The sequence below is a fragment of the Choloepus didactylus genome, chromosome 15, assembly GCF_015220235.1.
Source record: "Choloepus didactylus isolate mChoDid1 chromosome 15, mChoDid1.pri, whole genome shotgun sequence".
In the NCBI taxonomy this organism is placed as follows: domain Eukaryota; kingdom Metazoa; phylum Chordata; class Mammalia; order Pilosa; family Megalonychidae; genus Choloepus; species Choloepus didactylus.
In genome coordinates this window covers 5,976,806-6,004,391 of record NC_051321.1, presented here as the reverse complement: position 1 = coordinate 6,004,391, position 27,586 = coordinate 5,976,806, and the positions used below count along the sequence as shown (strand labels likewise).

General features: G+C 47.1%; 1 protein-coding gene across 2 annotated transcripts in view; it reads left to right on the top strand.

Annotated features, from left to right (window-relative positions):
- DOCK1 (dedicator of cytokinesis 1) overlaps positions 1–27,211 on the top strand; it is a 546,722-nt gene extending 519,511 nt beyond the window's left edge. For both annotated transcript variants that reach the window (XM_037804943.1, XM_037804942.1), the window contains exons 47-52: positions 1,438–1,575; positions 5,803–5,948; positions 10,512–10,710; positions 14,857–15,010; positions 17,402–17,553; positions 26,073–27,211. In XM_037804943.1, coding sequence (XP_037660871.1) covers positions 1,438–1,575; positions 5,803–5,948; positions 10,512–10,710; positions 14,857–15,010; positions 17,402–17,553; positions 26,073–26,168 — 885 coding nt within the window. In that variant the 3' untranslated portion in view covers positions 26,169–27,211. The remainder of the gene's footprint in view (positions 1–1,437; positions 1,576–5,802; positions 5,949–10,511; positions 10,711–14,856; positions 15,011–17,401; positions 17,554–26,072) is intronic.
- The last annotated feature ends 375 nt before the right edge of the window (positions 27,212–27,586 follow it).

The following is a 27,586-nucleotide window of genomic DNA, read 5'->3' as shown; positions in this document are numbered from 1 at the left end:
CAGTGTCTGGATGGCCCTACTTGAACGCAGAGGCAGTGTCCTCAGCCTACTTGCCTTCTGACCCAGATAGACACAGCACATTTACCATTTCCCCCACAAGTTTTTCCCGGCCCTCTTTTGTCTTCCCACAAGGCAGAACACAGAAAGCAAGAGGTTTACAATGAGCCTTCTTTATGGTTGGCCCTAAATAAACTGCACTGGCCCCGGGGAAGCTGCCATCTGCCTGAGTAATTCATACGGAATATTAAAACATCCCTTCTATTTTGAAATCTCACCTGCACACCGTCCTTTTGGCAAAGGGATGACTGGCATGTACCTTGGGGGCAGGCCCAACTGTCAGCAAAGCAAACTTCGGTGGCAGCCTGCTCTCAAGCAGGGGAGAAAGATGGGGGGCGCGTGCTGGTTCTGTCCGTTCCTGAAGAACCATGAGAGGCAACAGCTGCGGGCTATAAATGGCAACCAAATACATTTTATGTGTCGATTCATCTTGATAAGGCTTCTTGAATTTGTTCCCATGAAATTCAATTGTGTACTTATTATCCTTCTTGCTAATAAATCTGCTCATTTAGATTGGTGTTCTGTCATTTTAGGAAAATCTGTTTTTAATCAGTATTTTGATTTAATTATAAATTATTAAGAGGAGACTCTTAGCTTGATTGCATTGAAGATGTCGAACTCCCAGTCCAAGACAAGCAGAAGGGAGGGAAAGAAAGAGGGAGTCCCTCCCACCTAAACGTCCCCCCCACAAAAAGCAGTGATTCTGCTAGGCCTCTGGAGCTGGGAGAATGAAAATGTCTCTCTTATGACGTTTTTAAAGGTCAGCTACATCTCCCCACTCAGAAGTAAAGTGTTGGCATGGATATTTTGTGACAGCAGTGTCGACAGAGAAGTGATTATTTTTAGTTTTAAGGAAGAAGTTTGATTTTCCTTTCCAAATAAGAATATCCTTCAAGACTATAGATCACATATAATTAGATTTTTACGTTTTGGAATAGAGTTTTCAATTGCCTATACAGGCAATATTCTTAGTTTAAAAAAAAAAATAAAAACAAACCTTATACTCTGACATGACCTTTTGCTAATAGAACAAAGCTACATCTAAACAAATTCAAAATGCAGTTCTCCCCAAACTCAAGTGAAAAGCACGGATAAGTCTATACTGGGATTGATCCTCAAAGGCGAGCCAGGCAAAGTAACTGAGTGGCCATCGTGTGCTGTACACTGAACTAGACATATCCAATTTAAAACGCAAATGATTTTAATTTAAACATTTCGGTCTTTTGGGGGTAACGTGCCTGCTGACGAATTTAATCAGCCAGTTTGATTTGGAAACAAAAGCAGATGCATTTTGCACAGTGCCACGTCCCCCCTGGTGTGCTTTCCTCTCCTTAGATCATTAACCAAGAAATAAGGAATGTCAGCCTCTATGTTTTCCAGATTCCATTTTTGGCTGAAGGGATCAGGATTCATGGAGACAAAGTCACAGAAGCACTGAGGCCATTTCATGAGAGAATGGAAGCCTGTTTCAAACAGCTGAAGGAGAAAGTGGAAAAGCAATATGGCGCCCGAACCATGGTAAGTGGGTGACATTGCAGAAGAGGGAGGCTCTGTGGATGGCACTGTCCAACTGTGATGGGCTCACAGAGCAGAGTAACTAAAATGTGAACATGATGCCTGCTTAGGAAGTGGGGGATTTAAGGGATCTTTGCCAGCCCATCTGCCAACAAACCAGCAACCTCCTTTCATGAACTGGAAATTTCAGAGTGAATAAGTGTTTGTAAATTTGCTCAATCACCAAATGCCCTACTAACCTGCTGTGGATACATTCCACCCCTTAGTGCTGCAGAGGAATGGAGAAATTTAGAGATTCCGGTACAACTGCTGGACTGGTTTGCAGATGCCACCCTGCAGTCACACAGCACACACATTAAGGGTTAAATAACTTATGGGGCAACGGCACTCATAACATCGCACAAGAGGCAGGGCCTGTGCCCAGTCCAAGGTGGAAGTCCAAGGCCGTAGCCTGGACATGGGGGAGTGATGGTATGCTGTGGTTCGGAATTGTTTGCAAATACTTACCTGTTGGAGGAAGTGGCAACTGTTCTTGGACAAGAAGGAAGAGTCCAGATGGAAGAGCTAGGAGACGACCTACCTGGAGAGAGGACTGACTCAAGCAAAGTCTTGGAGGCATGAATTTAGATGGCAGCCAGAGGCCAGTTGGACAAAGACATGCTAAGTCAGGGGGAAGATCATCGGCGAGGAGTTTGGATCTCTGAGAGTCTGGAGAGCCAGTCTGGGGAGGAGGCTGCTGCTTTGTAATGAAGGGCAGAACTGGGCTTTTGCCAAGGAGTTCATTGAAGGTTTCTGAGCATGACAAAAGAGCAAACTGTAATTTTCATGATACAAAAAAAAAACTTAGAGTCTAAGCCTTACAGCAGGCCAGAGCCCATCCCCGTGAGTCATGTCTTAGGAGCTCCTTGGGCAAGGCCAGACACTACAGTTAGAGCACTGCCATGACACAAATTTCCAGATGGTGCCTCCATCCTTCCTGGGGGGATCTCTGGAAGCCTTGGTGGACCACAGCCCTGACTCCCTATGGACTCTGTGGACTTCAGGACCCTTTCTCCTGCTGTTCAGAGATGAGGTGAGGCAGGTTAGACGTAGAAAAAACATCTTGCAAGCTCTGAGGTGCCTTTGGACTCAGGGCTATGTAACAAGAGGCCTCTTATGATCTGCTAGAAGCCCATGCTTGGAAAGTTACTCCACTTCCCATAACATATGGCATTTCCCTACACCCCCAGAGAACCTGGTGTTCAATGAGATGCCATCTTGGTTTCTTTTCAGCCACCTCTGATTATCAGCCATTCTCTAAGGTTCACATTTAGCAAACATCAATTTAGTTCTTACTGTGTGCTGGGGACCTTTCTAAGTGTTTTATTAATATTACCTTACTTAGTGCTTGCAACTTAATGCTTCCTCTGTGAGGAAGGCACCGTGATTGTCCCCATTTTACAGATGAGAAAACTGGGACATGGGAAGGTTGACCAGTCCAAGGTCATGCACTGGCCAGTGGCAGACCCAGAGTCTGAAGTCTGCTCAACTACCTGCAGAATCTGTGCTTTTAGCCATGACTCTGTGTAATTGACACTGCAGAACTTTTCCAACTCTTCCGCCTGTGGTCAGAGACACATAGTGACTGGAACTCTCCCTGAGAATGATGAACTTGACTTATGAGTAGACCCTATGCTCTCCCACATTGCCCCACATCCTCAGGACACAGCCAGCCCCCCAAGTCTCCAAGCTCAGGGCCTGGTGCTCATCAGATGGGGCTCCAGTGGGGTGGGAACCTATCAAAGCCAACAGACACACAACTCCTAGGCCCTTGTCTGGACAAGCAGGCAGAGATCCAGGACTGACAGCCCAGTGGGAGCTGCTGCAGGTGAACAGGCTTGGAAATCACAGTGCCCTCCTGCTGGGCCGCGGTGCAGGATGCTTCATGCAAGTCAGAATCCTTGAGTGGTGCTCGACAGCTTTGAAGCTTGTGGCTCATTACAATCAAAGCTGAGTGCCCAGGAGAGATGCAAGTACCTCATCGTGCATGGCTTTCAAAGTTTGACACCGCTTTTAATCCTTTCTAAGAAATAAACACTTGTGAAATCTCATAGTTTTCTTACTAAATGAAAGCTTCCTCTTCCATCAATCATTTGATGTATATTTCAAAATTACAGAAGCCTATCCATCTCACCAAACATCTCACACACCCCTTTCTCCACTGTGATTTGTTCTTTGTGGGTGTCCTTGCTCTTGTACACCGGGGGAGAAAGAAATCAAGGGTAGGAAGGCTGGGGTGCCATGTCGGGGACAGAGGTGTCTCCCCTACCCAACGCTGGGTTTCTCCTGTGTCAGCCAGCTGCCCTGGGCTGGCAACTGATGGCTGCCACCTCACCCTGAGACTAGATCAGCTCTGTTGCACCTTTCGTCCTTCTCTGTAAGGGCATCTTAGGCATCGCTGCTAGGGTTGTCGGGTTTCTTGCAAGGCTGAGCCAGTAACAGAATTAGGGGTGAATTTCCCACGCTTGGATACTCTGTTCCTCCAGCCAACTTCCTGAGTCCCCCTCCATCCTGGGACCCTCCAGACAGGTTCTGCAGCAAGACTCCTTTGAGCAGGGAGAAGGGGCAGCAGATGCCCCTTCATTCTCTGAGGAATGTGGCAATAAAAATCAACCCTCTCTGGGATGAGCCTTTCCTGTGTTATCCACTTTGGAAACTTGCAAGCATCTCTGAATACTTCGAAAAAGCAATATGGTATCACTCCATTTTAAAAAGATGGATTTAAAAATAAAAACCCCATTGAAAGGACATAAACCATTTTGTCCATTTTTTTGAGCCAGCCCAAGCTATTGAAAGAGAAGATTTGCACACCCTCAGACTTCCTAACACCCAGGGGATTCCATCAGCCCCCCCACCCCCCATGCCTGGCCCTCCGGACCCGCTGTCTTTGGCCCCATCCTTCCAGTTCCCTGGCTGGAACTCAGCAGCCCACCCTCTCCGGATCCTTAGGGAGTGAGTGCAGACCCTGGAGACCCACGAGCACCAGCTGCAGTGAGGACTGGCCTGGAAACCTTCCCTGGCCCATGAGCCCACAGGAGGCGTTTGTACTCGCCTTCAGCCTCGTGAAGAAGCTTTCTAGGTTTCTCATCAATTCCTGTACCATGTCTGGTTAGGAACTTGGGGATCTGTGCCCGGACCCACCCTCTCTCCACTCTCAGCCATCTGTCGCTTTAACCACCCTCCTTCCCCTGGGGGGTTCTTGGTCTAATGGGCTGAGCTCAGGCCTCCCTCCTGAGCGCCAAACCCCTCTCTGAAACTGCCTCCTGGTGACCCTCCAGCACCTCCCCCAGCACACACAGGCTTCCTGCTCTGCCTTCCCTGGCCAACCCCGACGCCCCAGGCCCTGGAGCCCTTCGCTCTCCACACTCTCAGGCCAAAGGCAGGAGCTTCTGTGGCAGCTGTGCTCCCGGAGGGGCCTGCTTCTGGCTCGGCTTCAGGGGACTTGGGCCTTTTCTAGCTAATTAGTTGTTGACACATGCTATATTTCAATAACACTTGTTTTGGTAATGTACAATAATGTCAGAGAGAGGATGGAAAATTCCAATCCGGAGCCCTGTTTTCTCCAGAATGCATCACTGGCCCCAACCCGGCAAGGAGGGGGAGTGTTAGCAGGACCGGCTGTGGCTTCATTTAATCCATCGTACCAGTGGCTCACGGGGGATGGAAATCCACCTTTAATTAAACAGCAGGAGCATCCTCTTTTAGCCCAGAGAAGCCCAATCTTTACAGATCCATGTATTTCAGCGATCCGCACGGTTTGTCCACACACAGAGATGTACAAAATCCATTTAAAGATCTTGTACATTCTCTCCTCACAATCTAGATGTTACTCTGTAAATTAAAATTTCTGAGCAACACATTTTGCTGTGATTTTGGAACAGGCTGATGCATTGTGGTCTCAGTAAAGAAAACTCAAGTTAAAATTAAACGATTAAGATTGTTTCTGGCATGTTTCACAATCTGATGCCAGGTTTCAAAAGGCCCTGAAATAATCATTTTTGTCTTCAAGTCTGAGCAAAGAGCATTTATTAAATAAATTTGTAAAATAAAATAGAAAGCATTTATGAAAGTGTGAACAATTGTGATCTTTATCAAACCACACTGGGCCAGAAGTCATCTGGCAGAAGCATCAAACGAACCCCTGTGTTTCTCTCTCTCGCTCTCTCTCTCTCTCCTCCTCCTCCTCTCCAGCCCTCGAGTCTGGACGACAGAAGAGGCAGCCGTCCCCGGTCCATGGTCAGGTCCCTCACGATGCCTTCGTCATCGAGGCCCCTGTCCGCAGCCTCCGTCTCTTCCTTGTCATCTGACAGCACCCCTTCCAGGCCGGGCTCTGATGGGTGAGTTGACTTCAGCAGCAGGGAGCCCATGGAGGACAGGGAGGGCTCGGATGGTCCCCCGAGCAGCCACCCAGGGCCCTGTGCTTGTGTTATCACTGCTAGAGGATGGTTTTTCTCTCAAAATTAACCCTGAAACTGGGACCTTCCAAGACTTGGTGACCTCAGTACCTGCCCAATATCACCTTCAGGGTCTCGTGAGTTTTCAGATGAAAGGGGCTCACTTCAAGGACTTGATCCATCAGATTTTCAAATCTCCTGTGAGTGCACAATCCTCTAATCCTTTCATAAAGAAGCAAGATTTCTTCCTTGCTGGCTTTGTGCATTGTCCTTTCCATCTCACAGTCACCTGCTCCGGGTCATTCCAGGGCTGAGTGTGGCTCAGTCAGAGCATGACGTGGTCTCCACCGTCCACCAGGGGTCCACCCCTGCCAAGCTGACTGTACCCAGCAGGCAGGCTGTGTGAGGGCTGTAGGGCCACCTTCTCCCTGCAAGACCTCCTCCAAGGCCCATGTTTGCTCCTGACCACCTGATGGAACAATGCAACTGTCTTAGCTGCCTACGGTTGCCCTAACAAATTACAACAAACCAGGTGGCTTAGAACAGAAATTTATTGTATCCAGTGTTCTGGAGGCTGGAAATCCAAATATTAAGGTGTCAAACAGGGCCACACTCCCCCCGAAACCTTTAGGGAAGAATCCTTCCTTACCTCTTCCCAGCTTCTGGCATTTACCAGCAGTCTTGGCTTGTGGCAGCATCACTCCAGCCTGCCTCCAACATCACAGGGTCGCATGCCCCATGTCTGCCAGTTGCTGCCCAGGTGTCCACTTCTTATAGGGACACCAGACATTGGATTATAGCTCGGCCCACCCTAATCCATTTTCGCCTCATCTTAACTAATCACATCTTCAGTGACCCTGTTTCCACATAAGCCATGTTCACAGGGTTGGGGCTTAGAACCAGAACATACCTCTTTTTTTTGGAAGGGATCACAGTTCAACCCATTGCAGCAACAAGGAGAACAAGCATCTAATAGAGTAGTTAGCATTCTTTGAGCACTTGTGCCTCTTGCATTAATTCACCATGTTGCAAAGCAAACCTCAGTATTAATATTTCGTTGTCGTTCGACTGTGGCATTCACCCATTTGGGCATTTGTCCATGCCCATTTGGTTTACAGTCCATCACCCTATCAAACCAGCGTGCAATGGCCCCTGTAACATGCAGACATAGACTTCTGAATGTCTCAAGGACGCACCGACCTCAGTGCCCCTCGTTGCTAACAATCCATGGAAAGTTGAAACTATACCCTCCTTTTTTCTTACCAGTAATTTTTATCAGTGTCTGCTACTTATAAGGCCAAGTCCATATGGAAATTCTCATGTTAGAGGCATTTAAATCATGTGTGCTTATCACTTAGGGCAAGATTGCTAAAGAAATTTAATTCAACTTCTCCCCAAGAAAATCTCCAGGCTAGTTATGAAAAAAGTTTTTGTATCTCCAGAACGTAGGGGTTAGGGTGGAAATTGATGTAAATGCTTTGGATAGAAGAGTGGTGTATTGCAAATGTGAATACAAGATGCAAGGGCTATTTCCCAAGTCTCCAGGAAGCACAGTTTGCCTTCCTCCAAGGAGGCATTTGTTTAACCTTTACCTGGAACTCATCTTTATTATAGAGTCCAGATTTTTGTTCATTCTTGGGGTTGCCACCCTTAGGTATGTGACTAATGTGGAGAAAATGAAGCTTTGGTCTCAAATGACATAGGTTATGTGCAGAATAAAGTTCATCCTGTTGGCAGTTGCTTCTTATAATGTGAAAAATTTTTAATTCAACCTCTCTCTCTCAGTTCTTGTATACTCATCTGGATTTCACAGCACACGTCTTCTCCCTGACCTGAAAAGATGCCTGCTCACCCTTTTTTTTTTTTTTAACCTATTTTTATCTCAAGTTCTGCAAAACCCAGAACAAAATGATTTTGTTTGTTGTTTATAATATCGCAGATACAATATCTCATGCCTAATGGATGTTCATTTGTTGTTTAATGTATGTCCAGTTGGAAAAGTAAGTCTCCCCAAATGTCTTAAAGATCAAAGCCAATACTGGGATATTTTAACAATAGTTCACAGTTTTTTAAAACTTTTTAATTGTAGAAAAATTTCAAACATATACAAAAGTAGAAAGGACAGTATAATGAGGCTTCATGCCCCATTAGCCAGTTTCAACAATTCTCAACTCCTAGTTAATGTTAATTCAATCTATATCCCATCCACTCCTCCCACATATTATTCCAAAACAAGTCTCAAACATCATATCATTTTATCCATAAATATTTCAGTGTGAGTTTTTGAAAGGTGAGAACTCTTCTTTAAAAAACACAACACACTACTATTAGTACACGTAAAAAATTAAGTGTTCCATATTATCTTCAAATAGCAGTGTTCATTTCCAGTTGTGTCATAAATGTCATTTTTTAAAGGATTTTTTTGAAATAGGATCCAAATAAGATCCTCACCTTGTAATTGGTTGATACATCTCTTTAAGTCTCTTTTAATCAATATATTCCATCCCACTTCTTTTTTTCCTTTCACTTGTAATTTATTTATTAAAAAATAAAGAATGCCTATCACGTAGTATTTCCACGGTCTGGATTTTGCTGATTGCATTCCATGGTGTTCTTTGACCCGTAGCTCTGACCTCCATATTTTCTGCATATTGGAAGTGGGATCTACAGGCCTGATCAGTGTCAGGTTTGATTTGGGGGCAGGAACACTTCATAGCTGGCAGCATCTTCCATCAAGAGGCACATCGTCTGGCCCTCTCTCCTCTAGTGGTGTTAGCGGCTATTGATGACTGATGCCTGGATTCAACACCTTTACAGTTTAAACAGTGTATGCACCTTAGCAACCAACCCTACTGTGCATCCATGCTAAACTGGGGGAAAAAAAAGTAGGAGATGTGATCCTTGCTGTCAGCAGTCTGAATCTTTAAAGGATTTTAAATGCAGCTTTGTGAATGACCCTTCCCTTCTTGGTCCATCGAAATGTTGATTTCCAGGCTGCCTGTCCATATTGGGAAGCGAGGTTGCTGTGATGTCCTTTTCAATCACAGGGTGGTTTTGTTCCAGATGTCCCACTAACAAAGTCTGGAAGAAACCACAACCAGGGCGAAAGCGTGACCAGCTTTCTAAGTCTCCTCATGAAATCAGTGGCCCCCTAACGAGGCCAACATTGTCTCCAAGTGGTTGCGTGAGTCAGGTGAGGCAGGCCCCCGTGAGGGATGGCGCACGGAGGGCAGCACTGTGGCCCGGCAGCCTGTCCCAACACTGGGCAGCTAGAGGGAGGGAAGCGTCTGAAAACCCTCTGGGCTTCTGGTTTTGCTTTTCTCGGCCACGTGGAAATGATGTGTAGACCATAGTTAAAAGGGCACGTTTATCAGAAACCATAATATAGACTGTTTCTCCTATTCTACTGCTTAACTGAAAATACCATTTTCAGGACCTAGATTTTGAAAACATAAGATTCTAATAACAAGAATCCCTTCCATGTGAATTAGGCTGTGGGGTCTTTGAGATATTTTCATACTGTTATCCATTTTAGTCCTTACTCCTAATTCCTTCCTGCTACAGGGGATGAGATTCTAACCTTAGAATTTGAGCCATTTCTTCTCCCTCCAGATGTGATTTACTAGGACAAGGAAAAGGATGAACCTGCCAGTCTCATATTAAAATAGCAAAATTGCAGTTGTGTATATATGGATGCGTGTACACACGTGTGCGCAGGCTTTTGATGCATGCCTTTAGAAACTAGTGCAAGTCCATGACTCAGCAGGTTAACATGAACGTGTGTCTACACCAACATTTTGTTGTCAGTAGGAAAACGGTGGTGGTATTCTCATTTTATTTTATAAATGGGGACATCAAGCTCACAGTGGTTAAGAGCATATCGAGGTTCACCAGTAGGAGGCAGAGCTAGAACCCAGGTCCTCACCTCTGGCTCTGTTTTCAGCTGGAAAACTGGGGTTGTCTCCGTGTACCCACAAACTAGAATCTGCCTTCTTCTCAACAAGCTATCGGAGGGTGTTGAAATGGAAGCAGCACTTACCTGAAATCGTAAGCTAGCCGTAGAAACTTGGTCAGAACCAGGGTACCGGAAACTTCTTTGAATTAGTATCTGCCTACTTTTTCTTTTTCCTATTTTATTTGTAAATATTTCAGTATGCATCTCTAAAAGACAAGAGCTTCCCTTGGAAATATACCTGAAATGTCATCCTTCCCCCATAAATCAACAATAATTCCTTAATCCCATCAAGCATCCCATTAGACGTCACATTTCTCCACTGTCCTGTAAGTGTTCTGTTTTTTTTTCCAGTTTGTTTTTCTTGGGATCCAGACACAGTCCATACATTGCCTCCCTTTTCCAATGATTCCTTTCCTTAGAAAAGCCGGCTGTCCCCAGCCTCCCCTTAGATTAATTGCAAGTGACTTTACATAGATCTGCATTTACTTGTATCTGAAAAGCAATTGCTCTCCTGTTAAGCTGTCATTGATTTAAAGAAACGTTGCCTCTAGGTTTGTTCTGGAACCTCTCCTGCCAAAGAAAATGCACTCCAGGTCCCAGGACAAGCTGGACAAGGATGACCCAGATAAGGAGAAGAAGGATAAGAAGAAGGAAAAAAGGAACAGCAAACACCAAGAGATATTTGATAAGGAATTTAAACCAACTGACATTTCCCTGCAGCAGTCTGAGGCCGTGATCCTTTCAGAAACGGTAATTTAACAGGCCATATTCCTTCCCTCTGCGGTAGCTACTGGACCCTACCTTTCCCAATGGGGTTTTCAATTGGATTTTATTGAATTTATTGTAAAATATTTATCTGAAAATCCAGGGTCTCCCTCAACCCTACCCTCATACAACCAGACGCTGTAGGGCAACCAAAGGCATCTTTTCTCTAAGACAATCTCTTTGTCTTAGAAATCACTGTCCATCCCAGGAGGGCTCGGGCCGGGGACCTGTCCAGGCAGAACCTGCACATTTCCGTGCTCTTGGCAGTCTCTTCTGTCACGGAAGATGGATAGGAACACGTCTGTACTTTGTGTCAGCTGGTTCCTGTCCCTGTCCCCTTCCTGGCTGGAAATCTCTAAGCTGCAGTTAGGATCCAAGTGCTGTAATCTCAGCTAGAACCTCAAAGCCCCCACCCACTGTGTCCCACCAGCTGGGCTTGGTTCTGCCCTATCCTCCACTGGCTCATCTGCTCCATTTTGCTCTCGTCCACCTTCAGAAGGGTTTATGGGGGCTTATCATGGCACTGGCCGGTTAGCTGACCCCAGGGAAGTTCTTTCTCCCCAGTGGTTGGGATGGTGGTGCAGTGAGCCCATGAGCCTGCACGCTCTGTGTTCCAGGTCCGGGCCTGGGAGCTGATTCTCCCAGAAGTGCACAGCCGGGTTTGGGGTCTGTGTGCAGAGATGAGGCTCAGGTTGCTTCTGGGGTGACTTTATTCAAAAAGTGCTATTTGTAGACTAGAAACCCAAATAAAAAAGCGGCCCTCACAGGCTCTCGGCTTCAAAGGTTAAGTCAGAATTGGAGATGCCTCCCCTCCAAGTAGATGTACATTTGTTGTAAAATAGCCGAGAATGTTCCTGGCCTGGGGGACAGCCCATGACCTGGCTGAATTGGAAGGACTGCTTGATCGAAGGGCTCAGATGAGACCACCGCTCAGTAGGACATATTCCATTGTTTTTTATATCATAAAAACCAGAGCGTATTTGGCCACCAGGCTGCATGCCACCCAGACAGACTGGCCATTGCCTGTCACTTCATTGTCTGGAGGTGGGAAGCAGGCCTGGAGAGCCACAACATGGCCTTCCAGAAAGCAAACATCTCTTCTCACGCATTTGGACGTGAGGTCTGACATTGCAGAGTTGGCATGCTTCACTGGGTGCCAAGGTCCCAGGCAGGGCCAGCCAGAGCTGGTGGTGAGGTCCAGCACTGGGCTTCTCAGGCAGTGGGATTAAGACGGTTCTGGGGTCCACTTAGTGTTTTCTGTCCACACTTCTGGAAAGTCAGAATGCCCACGACCTCACTGGGGCTGGCCAGGATCACCTTCTCTCCAGCCCAGTCCAAGCATCCCCAAGTCTGAAAGCATCACAACCAGGGTGGGGAATTAAGAGAACCAAGCTTTGAATATTTACTGTTGGACACTGTGCTGCATGTCTCATATCCTTGGATTTAATCTCCATTTTAAGGTGATAAAACTGGGGCCTCAGAGAAGTTAAGGCAAGTGGCAAAGATGATTACAATGAAGTGTGAAAAGAAGCCCAGGGACAGATGAGACACTGGGGCCATCAAGCAGAGTTTCTGTCCCTCCCAGCTGTGGCCCTGCTTCTCTGCAAGGACCTCTACAAAAAGCAGGGCAGAGGTCAGCCCCAGGCGGGCCTCTCCCCACGGCTGGCCCTCAGTGTCCGCAGCCGATCCACAGGAGCTCACCGAGGTCAGAGCCCAGAAATTTGACCTCCTGGCCAGCAGCTGACCCAGTCTCAGGATGACCACGGCCGCAGCTCCAGGAGGCCAGAAATCTTTACCTCTTTCTGTGGATAGACTGACTTCTCTCAGTCAAGCCCAGCTCCCCGCTGGTCCACAAAAGGACCTCTGCTTGCACTTGCCACCTGGGACTATGAGTACAGAGTTAGGCACCTGGAAATTCCTGTGCAAACACCTCCATGTGCTTGTGACCAGGAAGAATCCAGATCAACAAAGCTTCTCTAGATAGTATATGATTGTAAATAATTGGCTCACTCAATTGTGTAGTGGCTGGCGAGTCCAAATTTGGCAGGGCAAGGCAGAGGCTGGAAATTCCGGTAAGAGTGATGTTGAAGTCTTGAGTTCAAATTCCTTAGGCTGGAAAGTCAGGACAAAGAGGAGGGTGTGGTCTTGAGGCAGAATTCCTTCTTCTTCCTGGAACCCTCAACACTTGCTCTTAAGGCCCCCACCTGATGGGATGAGGCCCACCCACACCACTGAGGGTCATGTCTTCTACTCAAAGTCAACCAACTGTAGATGCCAATCCCATCTATGAAATACTTCCCCAGTAACATCTAGGCCAGTGTTTGACCAGACAGCTGGACACCAGAGGGCCTAACGGGTGGGAGAGCGGAGCCGATGGGGGGTATTTTATCAGAGCCAAAGCTGTCTCCCCCTCCTCTGGGGGCAAAGCCAGAGTTCCCTAGTGCTCCCTGGTAGCTGTTCCCTCTACCCTCTGGCATTATCATTGCTTTCTCTCCCACCTGGCCTCTTGGAGACCCTAGAAATGGGGTCTCAACACCCCTTGAGGCTGGGTTCCATTTTCATACTTGATTTGTATCATCAACAATTTCCTGACCTTTAGCTGAGCCTCAGAGTGGGAGCATCCAGCCGGTAATTTGCATCTCACCCAGGAGTGCCTCCTTGCACTCTCTGAATCAGAATGCACCTGTTATGGGACACAAAAGATGGGGAAACACTCAAACGTTCCCTGAATCTACCTTGCAAGTCCTCGCTCACCCAAGCCCTCCGAGAGGCCAGAGCTGAACCATGCGTCTCCAGACTCCGGGGTCATCACACTGTTCTGAAGACAAAGGGCAAGGCCTGGGCATCCAGACCCATCTCACTGGCATGGGGTAGTTCTGGAAGTGGGCCAGCTGACTGTGGCCCTGTGTGCCCTCAGACACCCCACTTTCCAAAAGGCCTAAACTCCCCACCACCACCACCGGAGTCCCATCCCCTCCTTCCAGCCTCAGTAGCCCCCCAGGACTGCTGTGCAGAAGGCGTTGCAGCCCACTTGCTCTGTCACTATTGCAAACCAGCGGGGCCCACCTGCCAGGCCCAGGGCGCAGCCCGCACCTCCGAGCCCACCACTGCCTTCCTGCCCACCCTTTCTGGAAGGAGAATCTTGATCTTCCTTTTCGGTTGGGCTAATAACTTTTCTAATTACTCCTACTTCAGTGTATTTTGTAATTGCTTGTGTTCCCCAAGGCCTAATGATCTGAGACCAAGTTGTATGAAATATACAAATAAAACACTGATGTAACAAACACAGGAAAATGGCTTAGATGGTAAAAGTCAAGTACTTCAAAAATCAGAGAAGATCAGGGAAAATGCTGTGAAATATAGAGAAAATGAACACCTACCCAGCAACAAGGTGACACGAAAGAAGAAACGGGAAATTGAGTCTCCTGGGGCTGCTGTGACAAAGCACAGGGGGCCTTAAAACCACAGGAATTTATTCTCGCACCGTTCTGGAGGCCACATGTGTGAAGCAGAGGTGTTGGAAGGGCCATGCTTCCTCTGATATCCATAGGGAAGGCCACTCACACCTCTCTCCTGGCTTCTGGCCATGACTGCCAGCAACCACGGAGTTCTCTGCCTCAGCTGTCACATGCCATCCTCCCGTCTGTCTGCGTCTCCTCGCCCCTTCTCATGAGGACACCAGTCCTATTGGATGAGAGCCCACCCTAATCCCATTTGACCTCATCTCAACTAATCACATCTTCAAAGACCCTGTTTCCAAATAAGGTCTTCACAGCACCAGAGGGTAAGACTTGAATGTCTTTTGGGAGGTCACAGGTCAAGCGATAACAGAAATGAATACAGAAACCCCTTCAGCAAGTTTCTAGGGTTTCATGTACATGTCAAAAGAGACCAAGGAATGATGAGCCCTCCCCGGTGGTGACAGGAGCTGAGCAGGTCGTTTAGTCCATTCCTGTCCCTCCCGAGGGTCCCCGGTCTGCTGTCACTGGGCATTTGCATGGCCTACACCACTCTGTTGGGTGTACATGTATGGTCAGAAATGTGTGGCTTTATATGTAGCCCACCCTGAAGGTGCAGATGAAGAGGAAGTCGTGGGGCTCTGACTGTCCTCTCTCTGTCCCTCTGGCCTAGATAAGTCCCCTGCGGCCCCAGAGACCGAAGAGCCAGGTCATCAGCGTCATCGGAAGCGAGAGGCGCTTCTCCGGGTCTCCGTCACCTCCGTCCTCCCAGCACACACCCCCTCCGGTCACTCCGAGGTCCAAGCTCAGCTTCAGCTTGCAGTCCAGTAAGTAGAACAGTTTCACATTTAAATCCCTGACGTCGTCCCTTGACTCTCCGTGAGCGAAGTCTCTAAAGTTAGAACCACCTCCCCCTCTTGCAGCAGCCTGAGAGAGTTCCCATAAGCACTTGACTTAATGTGAGAGTCTCTCAGGACCTGCCATAGGCTCTGGATTTCAGCAAACCTGGTCCTCGGCTCACTGAGTGCCGGGGCATAAGTGGGGGGTCTGTCCCATGCTCAGAAACCTTCCTGCGTTTGAAGGAGACTTGCAAGGCACGTGGCCTGGCGAGGGCCTGGGGGCTCCCCGTGTCTAGGAGGCAGGAAGGGGGGGGAGCCTTCCAGGCTGTTTGGAAGGGCTAAGGGTCATATACTGGTTTTTCAGATTTTGCCCGGCATCAGTGGTAACCAGCTTTCCATCACTAGGAGAGGAGGAATTTTCCTGGAAGCAGGTGGTAGGGACTAAGGGCGGCCGCCGTGCACCGAGGAGCCCCACTCCCCTCCCTGTAGCCGGAGAACAGGGGGCCCAAGCAGGAGAGGGCCGTGCACCACGGGGAGTAGATTGTGAAAGGCAACAAGCAATTGTCCTTTGCACCCCCTTTTCTTCTTGCTGCAACGGGGTCAGTAGCGACCCTGCAAGCGGATGAAGCTTGATGGAAAGAGCAGAGAGTTTTCTGAGTGCTGGAAGGAGATGGTCTCATAATCCTTAACACTATTAGCACATGAACTTTTCCTACCAATACTGAAAACAGTTGTGTTTATTTGCAGATGCATTTTTTAAATTGTAATAGCATACATATATAACATAAAATTTGCCACTTTAAGCCATTTTTAAACTGTACAATTCAGTGCATGAATTACATTTGCAATGCTGTGCTACCATCATCACCATCTATTACCAAAATTTTGTCGTCATCCCAAACTGAAACTCTGCCCATTAAGCAATAGCTCCCCTGCCCCTCAACTCCTGGTTCCTGGTAATCGCTGATCTTTCTATGAATTTGCCCCTTCTAGATATTTCATATCATACAATATTTGTCCTTTCATGCCTGGCTTATTTCATTCAGCGTAATGTCTTCAAGGCTCATCCATGTTATACATGGGGCAGAACATCCTTCCTTTTGATGGCCAACTCAATTCTTCATTTATGGCCAGACCACATTTTGTTTAACCATCTGTTGATGGACACTTGGGTTGCTTCCACCTTTTGGCAACTCTGAATCATGTTCCTTTTTCATGTGCAAACATCTGTTCAAGTTCCTGCTTTCAATTCTTTGGGGATATATACCTAGCAGTGGGATTCTGGGTCATATGGTAATTCTATACTTAACTTTTTGAGGAACCACTTCTCTTTCCTATGGCAGCTGCACCATGTTACATCCCCACCAGCAATGCATCAGGGTTCCAATTTCTCCACAGCCTCAACAACACTTGTCATTTTCTCTTTTTTAATAATAGCCATCCTAGTGGGTATAAAGTGGTATCTCATTGCCATTAAAATCATTATTAAAAAATATTTAAAAATAGGCACCAATCCTGAGGAGACGATCTTCTCGCTCCCCTCAGTTCAAGGGCCAGGCTTCCTCATAAATGCACACAATTCTCCTTCTGTGAAGCCTTTTCCTAATGAGGGTTTTTTTTCATCAGATGGGTCTTGGCGGGGGGCAGTGGGAAAGAACCTCTAAAAGAGACCCATCAGTAAAAATATCAATTTTTCTGTCTTTAATAGAAAAGAAAAATTATTTCTAGGAGTCTCAACAAGGGTTGAGAAAATATCATGTCTTAATGATTATTCCTCTGTCTGAAAACCGCCACTTTTTTCAGTTTACTTTAAAAATCAATGGTACTTCCCCTTGGCTTGTTTAAAGCAACAGCCACCAGGACTGCCAGTGCTAAGAACTTGATTTCCTGCCATCGTGGAGAGAGATGTCAAAGGTGGAGGCTGGTTGTGTGCTGCTTTATTATGCTTCACTTAATTGAGCTCTCCAGGTCATTGCTGGGGGGCTGGACTTTGAAACAGCAGCTGTGGACTGTCACTGCGACATCCAGCTGTTCAAATGCCACCGAGGCAGAAGGGCCCGAGTTGGAGATCAGAAGGGTCTCAGGGGTCAGCGGAGCTGTTTGTACAGTGGACTGGTGCTTCGTCTCAAGCTCCAGATTTAGGTGCTTTGGGGTAGCTGGTATTCTCCTTCTAGATTTTTCTTTCTGGCCGTTGGAAGGGCGCTCCTCTGCTGTGTTTTCCACCCCTGGCTTCCCTTCTCTGCTCCGCTGGCAGGTGACCCTATGGGATCCAGGGTTTCCATCTTCTCTGCCGCCCACAGAGAGAACCTGGAGCCCCACAGGTACATTCGCGCTCGTTCGGAACGTCAGCGTGATTTTAAGGAGATCCTCGTCTTCCAGGTTTGGAGCTGAACGGGATGACCGGCTTGGAAGGGGCCGACGTGCCTCCCCCGCTGCCTCTCAAGGGCAGCGCGGCCGATTACGGGAATGTAATGGAGAGCCAGGATTTGATCGGCTCACCGCCGCCCCCGCCGCCCCCTCCACATCAGCGGGTAAGCAGGCCCCCTCTCCTCGCACCAGGGTGTTTACTTTGAGCTGGTGAGCATGTGGGAAAGCCCACATGATGGACCTAGGTTTGATTTTCTAAAACTTATTTTTTTACTGTGATAATATACATATACCATAAAATTTGCTGTTTTAATTACATTTGCAATGTTGTTCTACCATCACCATCATTCCTTACCACACTTCCTCTAACATAGAAATTCAGCCCATTAAGCAAGAAGTTCTCATTACCCTCTCCCGCCAGCCCCTGGAAACCACTGATCTATTTCTGTCTCTACAAATTGGCTTTCTCTATATACTTTATTACAGTATTTGTCCATTTATGTCTGGCTTTTTTCAGTTAGCATCATGTTTTCATGGTTCATCCATGTTGCAGCGTGTACCAGAATGCCATCCTTTTTACAGCCGAGTAGTATCCCATCGTACGCCTCTACCACATTTTGCGTGTCCATTCATGTGGACGCTTGGGTTGGTTGCACCTTTTGGCTGTTGTGAATAATGCTGCTGTGAACACTGGAGTACAAGAATCTGCTCAAGTCCCTGATTTCAGTTCACCTAGGAGAGAATTCCAGGGCCATATAGTAGTTCTGTGTTTAACGTTCTAAGGAACCGCCAGCTCTTCCCCAAAGCAGCTGCACCATTTCACGTTCCCACCAGCAATGCACGAGGGTTCCCATTTCTCCACAGCCTCTCCAACACGCCTCATCTTTCATTTGTTTAATAATAGCCATGCTCGTGGGTGTGAAGTGGTGTCTCACTGTGGTTGGACTTGATTTCAAGGAAAGATGTCAAGGCAAGTAGAGCTCTGGCATGTGGTTCTGTTACGTGCCCACTGTATAGAAAAAGTCACTCCCATCTCAGCCTCCGGAGAAGGGAAAGAGGGATTCAGGATCACAACAGTTGTCATCCCCAGGGAAGTCCTTCCACTTGAAGCAACTTCAGTGTTTGTCTGATCGTTTAAGAAGTTGGCCAATGTCACTGTGTGTGGGAGAGATGCTGAGGTCCACCATCTTGCCCTCAAGAAGCCTTTGAACGGTGGCTTCCTCCTCATGCCAGCAGCTCCCGGGCAGCTCCTGGGTGGGCATGGGGGCCCTTCACCAGGGTCTGAGAGGAGGAGCAGTTAGGTCCCCAGGACAGGGCACATCCCAGTGTCCAGCAGCCCTGATAGCACCCCCATGGTCGTCTGGAGGGGCTGGCCTGCCTTCCTCCAGCCCACTGTCCTGCCTCAGCTTAGACCCCTTCCAGCACTGGTCCCCCTTTCCGAGGCTGGTCCCCCTTGGAAACCATGTGTCAGTCACTGAGCCTGTCTGATGCACTCTGCTAAATGGCCTGTGGGCCGGCCTACAAATGCAAATATTAGCTTAAAGTTTGTAAAAGCCATTTAAACCAGTGCTGCTGTGTTAGCAGCTGACATTTCTAGAAGCATTCTTCTCAGATCCCCCGCACATCCTCTCCTGGTTCTGGAGGCTGTGGTTATGATCACTTGCCCCTGTGGGTCCTGGGCTGGTTCACTGCTGTCTGCTCACCACCTGGAGAGGTTGGTTCCACGCAGGGCTGGGGGCCCAGGTTGTTTCCCCTGCAGCTGGGGGGTCCACATGCAGGCTCTCAGCTCCCCGAGCCGCCGTGTCCACAGCCTTAAAAACTAAATCAGGTGGGGCTGAAGAGTAAACTATCCCTGGTCATATCTGTGTATCTGGTCATATTTTTTGCTATTCAGCCCCAATAAAGTGATTAAATGGAAACGGAACTCCTGTAGAGCAGTGAAGACATGAGATTGTTATATGGCTGCAGGTTTTTGTTTTCATAATAGCAAGGTGTTCCCTTTCCTTTCCCTTAAAAAAATGACATAAATTCCAGGTGCCATTTCTTCTGGGGTTTTTTTTGTTGTTTTTTCGTTTTTTTTTTTTTTTTCTGGAGACATTTTCACTGCATTCTCTGCAAGGTTATTTTCTTTCTTCTTGTATGACAATGGAAGAAAGAGGTGTTTATTTACAGAATATGTATTTTTAATTAATTTATTTATTTTTACATTGTGCTAGGATATACAAACCATAAACATCACTTTAACCACTTTTAAGTGGACAATTCTTTTACATTAAGTACATTGACAATAAATACTGTGTAACTCTTACTGTCTATTTCCAGACTGTTTTCATCCTCTCAAACCAAAACTCATACTCATTTAGCAGGAACTCCCTGTGGCCTTTTTCCCCACCTCTGTAGCTGCCACACTGCTTTCTTTTTTATTATTCCTTTTGTATAAGAAAACAATACAAGCATGGGACTTAATCTTTGATATTGAAGGGAAGGGGTGTTCTTCTGATGCCCCAGTGCCTTTTAAACACCCTCTCCCCCTAGAGGTGCCACAGTGGGGAACTGTCCCTGCAGAAGGGCCGAGGGGCCCTGGGAAGAGCCTTCTCCGGAGCCAAGTTGGTTCCTTGAGACGATGGAAAGGCAGCGAGTCCAGCGAAGAGCTCAGGACATTGGCCTGGGTCGTGTGTTGTCATCCTCACAGGGTAGCAATGGATCACATCTTTGTTTTCTTACCTGAGCTTCTAGAAACATAGGAATGTTCCCAGGCCTCCCTTCCCCAGTAAACTGAAAATTCTGAGCTTGGAAGTACAACCAAGCCCGTTTTTGCTACAAATCAGCTCAGGGGTAACATTTTTATCGTCTCAGATTCTTTGACACACCCCCAAGGACATCATTCCAGGTTACTGATGACATGTGCCATTGATTGAGTAAGGGACTAAACACATCCTAGCTTGGGCCCAGTTTCTAAAGGGTTGTACGTTCAGCTAGATCAATTGTCCGACTCTCCTTGCTGTTTCTTTCTTGTTGAATTTACTTGCAGGTTGAGAGTGTGCTCGGGTACGTGGCCAAGGTCAGTATTTCACAATCCGTGGGTAGCACTCGTGCTTCCAGGGGTGCCTCCTTAGCTCAGGCCCTAGGGCCGATTTCGGACAGTGATCGTGCATCCACCATGGGGGCTGATTGATCCCCCTCCTGTCACTCGTTGATCGACCTCAGCCCTGTAGCCAACTCCATCTCTAGGGGTTTCCACCTCAAGCTGTCATTTCCTAGAAAACGGCTCTAAGACCAGTAATCTGGGCTATCATTGTGCTTAATAGTGATAAGCCTGACGTTCTCATTTTTGGCACAAAGGGAATCTACAGCATCTCGTTTCTATCAGACCCCGTTGGCCTGCTCCTCAGCTGCTCCCCACTGCTCTGTCAATGTGGCTTTCACGTGGTGACCAACAGGCCACGTAATCAGACCCCAAATGAGTGTTTCTTTTAACCATCCCTATCAACCTTAAAAAGACGTGAGTTGATTTTTTTCTTTTACTTCCCTTTTTATAGCCTCTAAATCTATTTTTCCACATTTATTCTCCTCCCTAGGTTGTGTTAAGCCCTAAGTCACTTTTGTCTTCTCTGTGAATCAGGAGGAAATTTGGGTAATGAGTGAGAGACAACTGTATCACGCTTTTGTCCTTGAAAACTTCTTTTCTCACACTGAGCTTAAACTTCTTTTCTCACTCAGTGTATCTCCACTGAGAGGCTCTTAAAAATCCACTCTTTGTCTTAGTTGGATGATGATATTCTATGGATTTCATTCCAGTTAGTTCTTCCTACGGTGCACTCACATTTATCCAGGTCTATTCATCTCTTCATTCACTCATTCTTTTGTTCACTCATTCACTCACTTATTCAAATATTAATTCATTTACTCATTCATTTATTCATTTTTTCACTCATTCAATTGTTCCTTCACTGATTCAGTTGTTCACTCACTCACTTGTTCATTTACTCATTCATTTGTTCATTTACTCATTCACTTGTTCAGTTGTTCATTTGTTCAGCCACTCACTCATCTGCTCACTCATTTGCTCATTTACATATTTGGTCAACACATATTTACAGGGCGTCTACTGCTGTGTGTCGGGTGTCCTGCCAGGCAAGAGAATATCGAGAACAATAGGACAACTGCCCTCAGTCATTTGTACCCTCAAGTCCATTAAGCAGGGTTTTTTGTTTGTTTTGGGTTTTGTTTTTATCATCTGTTCAGTAATAAATTCATGTCCTTTCTCAGGACTCTAAGGCAGGGGTTGGCAAACTACCGTTCTGTTGTTTAAATCCAGCCCACTGCCTGTTTGTGTAAATAAAGTGTCATTGCAACATAGCCATGCCCATTTCTTTCCAGATTGGCTGTGACTGTTTCCAGCCAAACAGCAGAGTCGAGTGGTTGTGGCAGAGACTGGTTGGCCCACAAAGCTGAAAATATTTACTCTCTGGCCCTTTGCAAATAAAGTTTGCTTATCCCTGCTCTCAGGCACTTTTAGAGAAGGAAGAAGAAGGAGTTACTATCTGCAGTTGTCCTGCTCAGTGCTGGCACTTTGACCATTTAGTCTCACCTCATCTTGTCAATAATCCTGCCAGGAAGTGATATTCCCATTTCACAGATGAAGAGACAGAGGCTCCATGAGCTGGCATCATTTTCCAAAGCTCACACAGGTCACTCCAGGTCTCTTTTGTTTGGTAGTAAAAAATCTCTTCCTGAAGTTGTTTCCCAACATGATTCATGAGCCATTAGAAGGAGAGAGTGTGTTTATTGCATAACCTAGTTTATCCTCATCCTGTTCTTCGCAGATGTCCCACCGTGTTGGATGTTTGACCTGGGGCAGACCAGTTTTGTGCATTAATCAGTCCAGCCCGCCGGGTTGCTGACATCCAGCCCTGGAAGCTCCCCTGAGCTGCCGCTGCCTCCCCAACCCCCTTGCTGTGCCTGCTTCAGAAGTACCTTGGATATTTTAGTGTGCAAATAAAACACACAGGAAAGCCTGCTCAGTACTGTACCACTTTGGAAGTTCCAGAGACAGTGCCTGAGATGCAGGGAAGCCGTCCATGTTTTGCTAGTCAGTGCACAGTTTCCACATATGCACTGGGTGCAAGGCCCCAGTCTCATAACTAGTGGTTTCAAAACCATCAAATGGCCTTCCAGACACATGCAGGGGCATTCAGATGTGCGTGTATTATAGTGCCAAACACGGTGCTGGCCCTGAGTAGGAATGTGTTGAATGAATGAATGACCTGAAGAGCGGGTGGTAAGAAGGCCAGCCCTTGCACCTTTTGGCTTCCTCATCTGAAAAAGGGAGTTAATAACAGCTCCTCTGTCAGAGTCCTGTGCACATGTCAGAAACTTAAAACTGCAGGGCTGCACAGGCAAGCACTCATAAAATGCAGCCTCGTTCTCACCATTACTGCCTCCCAGGGAAAGATTAGAATGGCCCCTCAGGACAGTTTTATTGGGAAGTCCCTGAAGCAGGAGCCTCAGCCTTAGAGCTGAAACTGCTGCACCTTCTCGTTCATTCCCTGTGGTTTGTGGTCCGGCCAGCAGCAGTGCAGAAAATGTTGGAAAGATGGATGAGGAGAGGGCAGCCAGAAACCCTCAAACCAGGATCTAAAGGGATGCAAGCATGCACAACAGTTTTGAGAAACCAAGAAGCCAAGGGAGGTTTTTGTCTGTATTGAACCTGCGACTCAAATGGGGGTGGGGCGAGAGAAGTGCTCAAACATGAGTTGTGTATTTGTCCCTCACTGCCATAGATGCAGCAGAGAAGCCAAATCGTTTCCAATTCAGGCAGTGAGCGAGCCCGCAGTGTCCTTGAGTTTCCTGGGTCTGTCTTTTATTATTTTTTTAATCTTCTCAAACTGACTTAACTCTTTGGAAATACACCATTTCACATCTTTAAAAAAATTGATTTTTAGTAATCCAATCTAATCTAATCCTCAGGTGATCCACAAGAGGAGTGACAATTAAACTCCTTGTTTCATGAATTTTCTTGAATAATGAGCCATCATTGTAGTAGAAACATTTTCTATTAAGCAACATACTTTTTAAGTTAAAAAAAGTCATACATGTTCACAGTAAAAAAACACTCAAATTGTACCAAAGAGTATAGGGTGAAAAGCAGTTCTCCCTCCCAATAGAGATCCCACCACCCACCCCATCCCTTACTTTTTTTCCCCATTGCAAACATTATTACCAGATCCTTGTAAGATAATTTCTTTTGAATTGTGTTGCGAAACATGGCTGATGCCTTGTTGAGATTCTGTCCTGGCGCATGTCAGGGTTTCCTGCACACAGCCGTGCACAGTGCAGTGAGGGGTTACTCCTGCCATCTGGGGGAGCCAGGATGCCAGGGTGGGAGGAGATCCTGGCTTGAATCCTGGCTCTGCCACTTGCTGGCTGTGTGACCTTGACCAGGTGAACTGCCCTCCCTGAGCCTCGATTTCCTTCAGCTGAGATAACGTGCGGCTAGTACTTAATAGGAGCCCACTCTGCGCCTGCACACAGCAGGCACTCAATGGTGGCTCCTCTCCTTTAAAGGAAAACGTCAACATGCACATCAAGCTTCCATAAAGGTGTGTTTCTTGTGAGTTCACTGCAGCAGAATCTTCCTAGTGAGACTGAATTGGGAACAAATCATCTGAATTAGAAAAAAGAAAATAAACCTCATTTAATAAATTTTGGGTACCTAAACTGGATCACGTAGAGTTGCTTAATGGGACACCCCACTCTGGTCCTGCCTCTTCTCCTCATCCCCTCCTGTCCCTCGTCCCCCTCCCGTTCCTCATTGGCCCTGTCCCCCCACTTCTATCTCATCCTCTCGCCCCCAGCTGTGACTGACATCTCCGTCAGGCCAGGGCTCCCACCTTTTCCTCGCTCACCCTTGGCTTCTCCACCAAGCTCCAAAATGAGTTTTCAATTATCTTTTGAACATTTGCTAGTGACCGTGCCATGGGCTCCTTCAACTGAATGCATCCAAGATTAAACCCAATGTCTCTGCCCTCCGCCTCCCCGCTGCATCCCCTCCACCAGCCGCTTCTGCTTTCCTAGGTTCGGTTAACTTTCCCTTGGGACCCTGATGGCCACCCTCTCCCCCACCCCACGCCGAGCCTACAGCATCCCCAGCAGAAGAGGTTTTGTCATCCAGACCCCACCCTCTTCGAGGCCCCATCCCCTGACTTTCATCTCAGGCACCTGCAGACCCCACCTGGCGGCCCCTCTACCACCTGCTTGCTCCAAATGCACAGCCCAAAACCCAAGCTGGCTCGTGCCCTTCCCTGGCTCCAAGGCCCAGGGCCTCCTTTCCCACCCCTGGACTGATGTCCCTTCAGGATGTGTGTGCAAACACTTCCTTCTCCACAGGGCCCTGCTGGTTCAGCTGAGGGCCCAACCCTTCCTCGCTGGTGGGGGTGTCACCAGGCCCACCTCATCCGCAGGCTGTGCCCACTCAGGGTTCTGTGCCCAGGACCCATTTTTCCAACCCGTTTTCCCCTGCCGAATCCCTCTGTGCCTCCAGGCCTGTCTCCAGCACTGCCCCTCCAGGTACACCTGCCTGTCCCACCTGTGAGGCCAAGGCCACTCGTCCCCTCCTGCTCCTGGAGCCTGAGATCTGGGAGAACAGGAAGCCACACTGTATTGCTATGTTAGTCTCCTCCCCCCAAGATGCTCTAAGGGCCAAGCCCCTCAACAAAGAGCTGCCCCCATGTGAGCTGTTGTATGTGAGAGTGACTCTTTCTAAAGTGGGGGAAGAGATTTTTTTCTCTCTGAAGACTTTCAGCCTCCCCCTAACCTGGGCAGGTGGGAAGGGCCTGGATCCTCATGGAAAAGGCTCAGCTCTCCCAGTGCCAGGTGGCCTGGTGGCTCTGGGTCCTGCTTTGCCCATTTTCACTTGTTCTCAATCACTTAACCTGCCCGTTTCTGGAACCATCAGGTTCCAGAGGCCCCTAGATCAATTGCATCTTTTTTTTTTTTTTTTTCCAAATTGAGTTGCAATTCCCATAAAATAAAATGAACTATTTTAAAGGATGCAATTCGGTAGCATTTAGTATATTCACCATGTTGAGCCAGCACCACCTCTGTCTGGTTCCAAAACATTTTCCTCACCCGCAGAGGAGCCCCTGTGCCCATTAAGCCCCTGTGCTAACACCAGTCTGCTTCCTGGGCCTTTCTTATAATAGGAATTGTACAATATGTGGCTTTTTGTGTCCAGCTTATTTCACTTAGCATCATGTTTTCATCCACGTTGTAGTATGTGTCAGTATTTCATTCCTTTTTCTGGCTTAATGGTATTCCATGGTGTGTATGTACCACATCTTGTTTGTCCATCCATCCATTGATGGGCACTTGGGGATCAAGAGCATGTTGATGTAAAAGAGCTTCACAAAGAGCAGTGGTGACACTTCTCAGGCATGCAAGACTTTGTGCAGGGCAGTTAGTCAGAGACTAAGGACAGGTCCACCACTGCCAGCAGCCCAGTCCTGCTCAGAGCCAAGCAGAGCAGACCCCACGTCACTGGAGAGGGCCTTTCCCGTGCAGAGGCAGTGCTGGTCAGCTCTCCATCCTCGCGGCAGGGCTGGCTCTGACCCACCTGTAGAGTCGGTTCCTTTCTGACAGAGCACAAGTAACGTGATGTCTTCCTTATGTTCGTATTTTCTAGCATCTTCCACCCCCGCTGCCCAGCAAGACTCCGCCTCCACCTCCGCCAAAGACGACCCGCAAGCAGGCATCAGTGGACTCTGGGATTGTGCAGTGAAAGAGCAGGGGGCCTCAGAAGAGCAAGCTGTCATCTGTCCTCTCCCACTGCGTCTTCCTCCGTCTGCTGGTTACCTCATTGGGCCTGCAACGTCTAACATTTAGCGCGACTGCTTTCCCTTAAAGGAAGTTCATTTCTGACCACGGAGTGAGCAGCCCTGCGCATGGCCGAGCAGGTTGGCATGGGGCTAGCATGCACAGTCATGTCCCTCAGAGTTGGGGCCTCGATGAGTCAGTCTTGAGAGAGCCAAGTCTTGCCCCAGAGTCTTTTCTTTTAGTGCCAAATGATTTCTGTTAACAAAGAGCTCAATTGATCTGAGTTTAGCAGAGTAGGTGAGGTTGGGACACCATCCCTGAGAAGGATGTGTAGTACCTGAGCTAAAGAATCCTCGTTTTCTCTGCTACAGGCCAAAACCCCAGATTACTCTCCCAGGATGTTGTTTCAGCCTCCTCCTGGTTGCAACCGATGAGCATGACTTTTCTTGTTGACTGTGTCTTCAACCTTCATCAGGCAATTAAAGTCAACCCTTTCAGGGAAGTTCCTGATTTCTTTTGGTATAATTTAAAATAGGATCTTTCTCAGCTACTGAACAGTTTACTAATTTATGGAGTGGAAACACCATTAAAAATACTGGATCAAATGGAAAAATAAATATGAGTATAGGAAGATAAATTTTCTTTCTTTTTAAAAAAAGAGTACGTATACCACAAGAGATGGTTTTAATTGGGTGAGTTCTTTTTGTTCTCATTCTGTACAGAAATTTGTATATATGATGGTTCTTGGAACTTGTTTTAACTGTTGTGGTCCTTCCTTTTATTGTCATAGGCATCCACAAATGATTCTCAATATGTGTTCTTAATTTTTTAACTATGGGAATGTTAAAAAAAAAATTGTTTTTCAGGGCCCCAAAATCTTGAACATGTTGGACAATGATTTATAAAACTAACTTTGTATAACCTAATGTTTTTATTCTGTCATCTATATTTTTTTATTCACTATAATCATGTTACTCTGATAGTAGGTTCAAAAGTTAATCATTGACAATGAAAAATAAAACGTTATTTAAAAAGACTCGCAGTGTCTGATGCAGTTTGTTTTAGCCTTTCATGTGAAATGCAATGCTGCTGTTACTCTTTTGCTTTCTTAAAGAGCTTTGTGACCCACGTTTCTACATGCACACGTCTTCCTCCACATAGTTTTTAATCATGTGATTTGACGTCTCTGATCTGGAACCCAATAGAAAGCAACCACATCTGTAACCACGCGTGTCTGCAGGTGCTTGTAGACCAGAGCCGAGCCAGATGCTCTCGGAAGCTTTATCCCTCTAACCCAACCCCAGGGGCTCCTTTGACTTTTTGGCCTTCCTTTTAGGCTGCTAATGTGAGAAAGGGTTTGGTTGACTGGGTGTGTGATTTAAC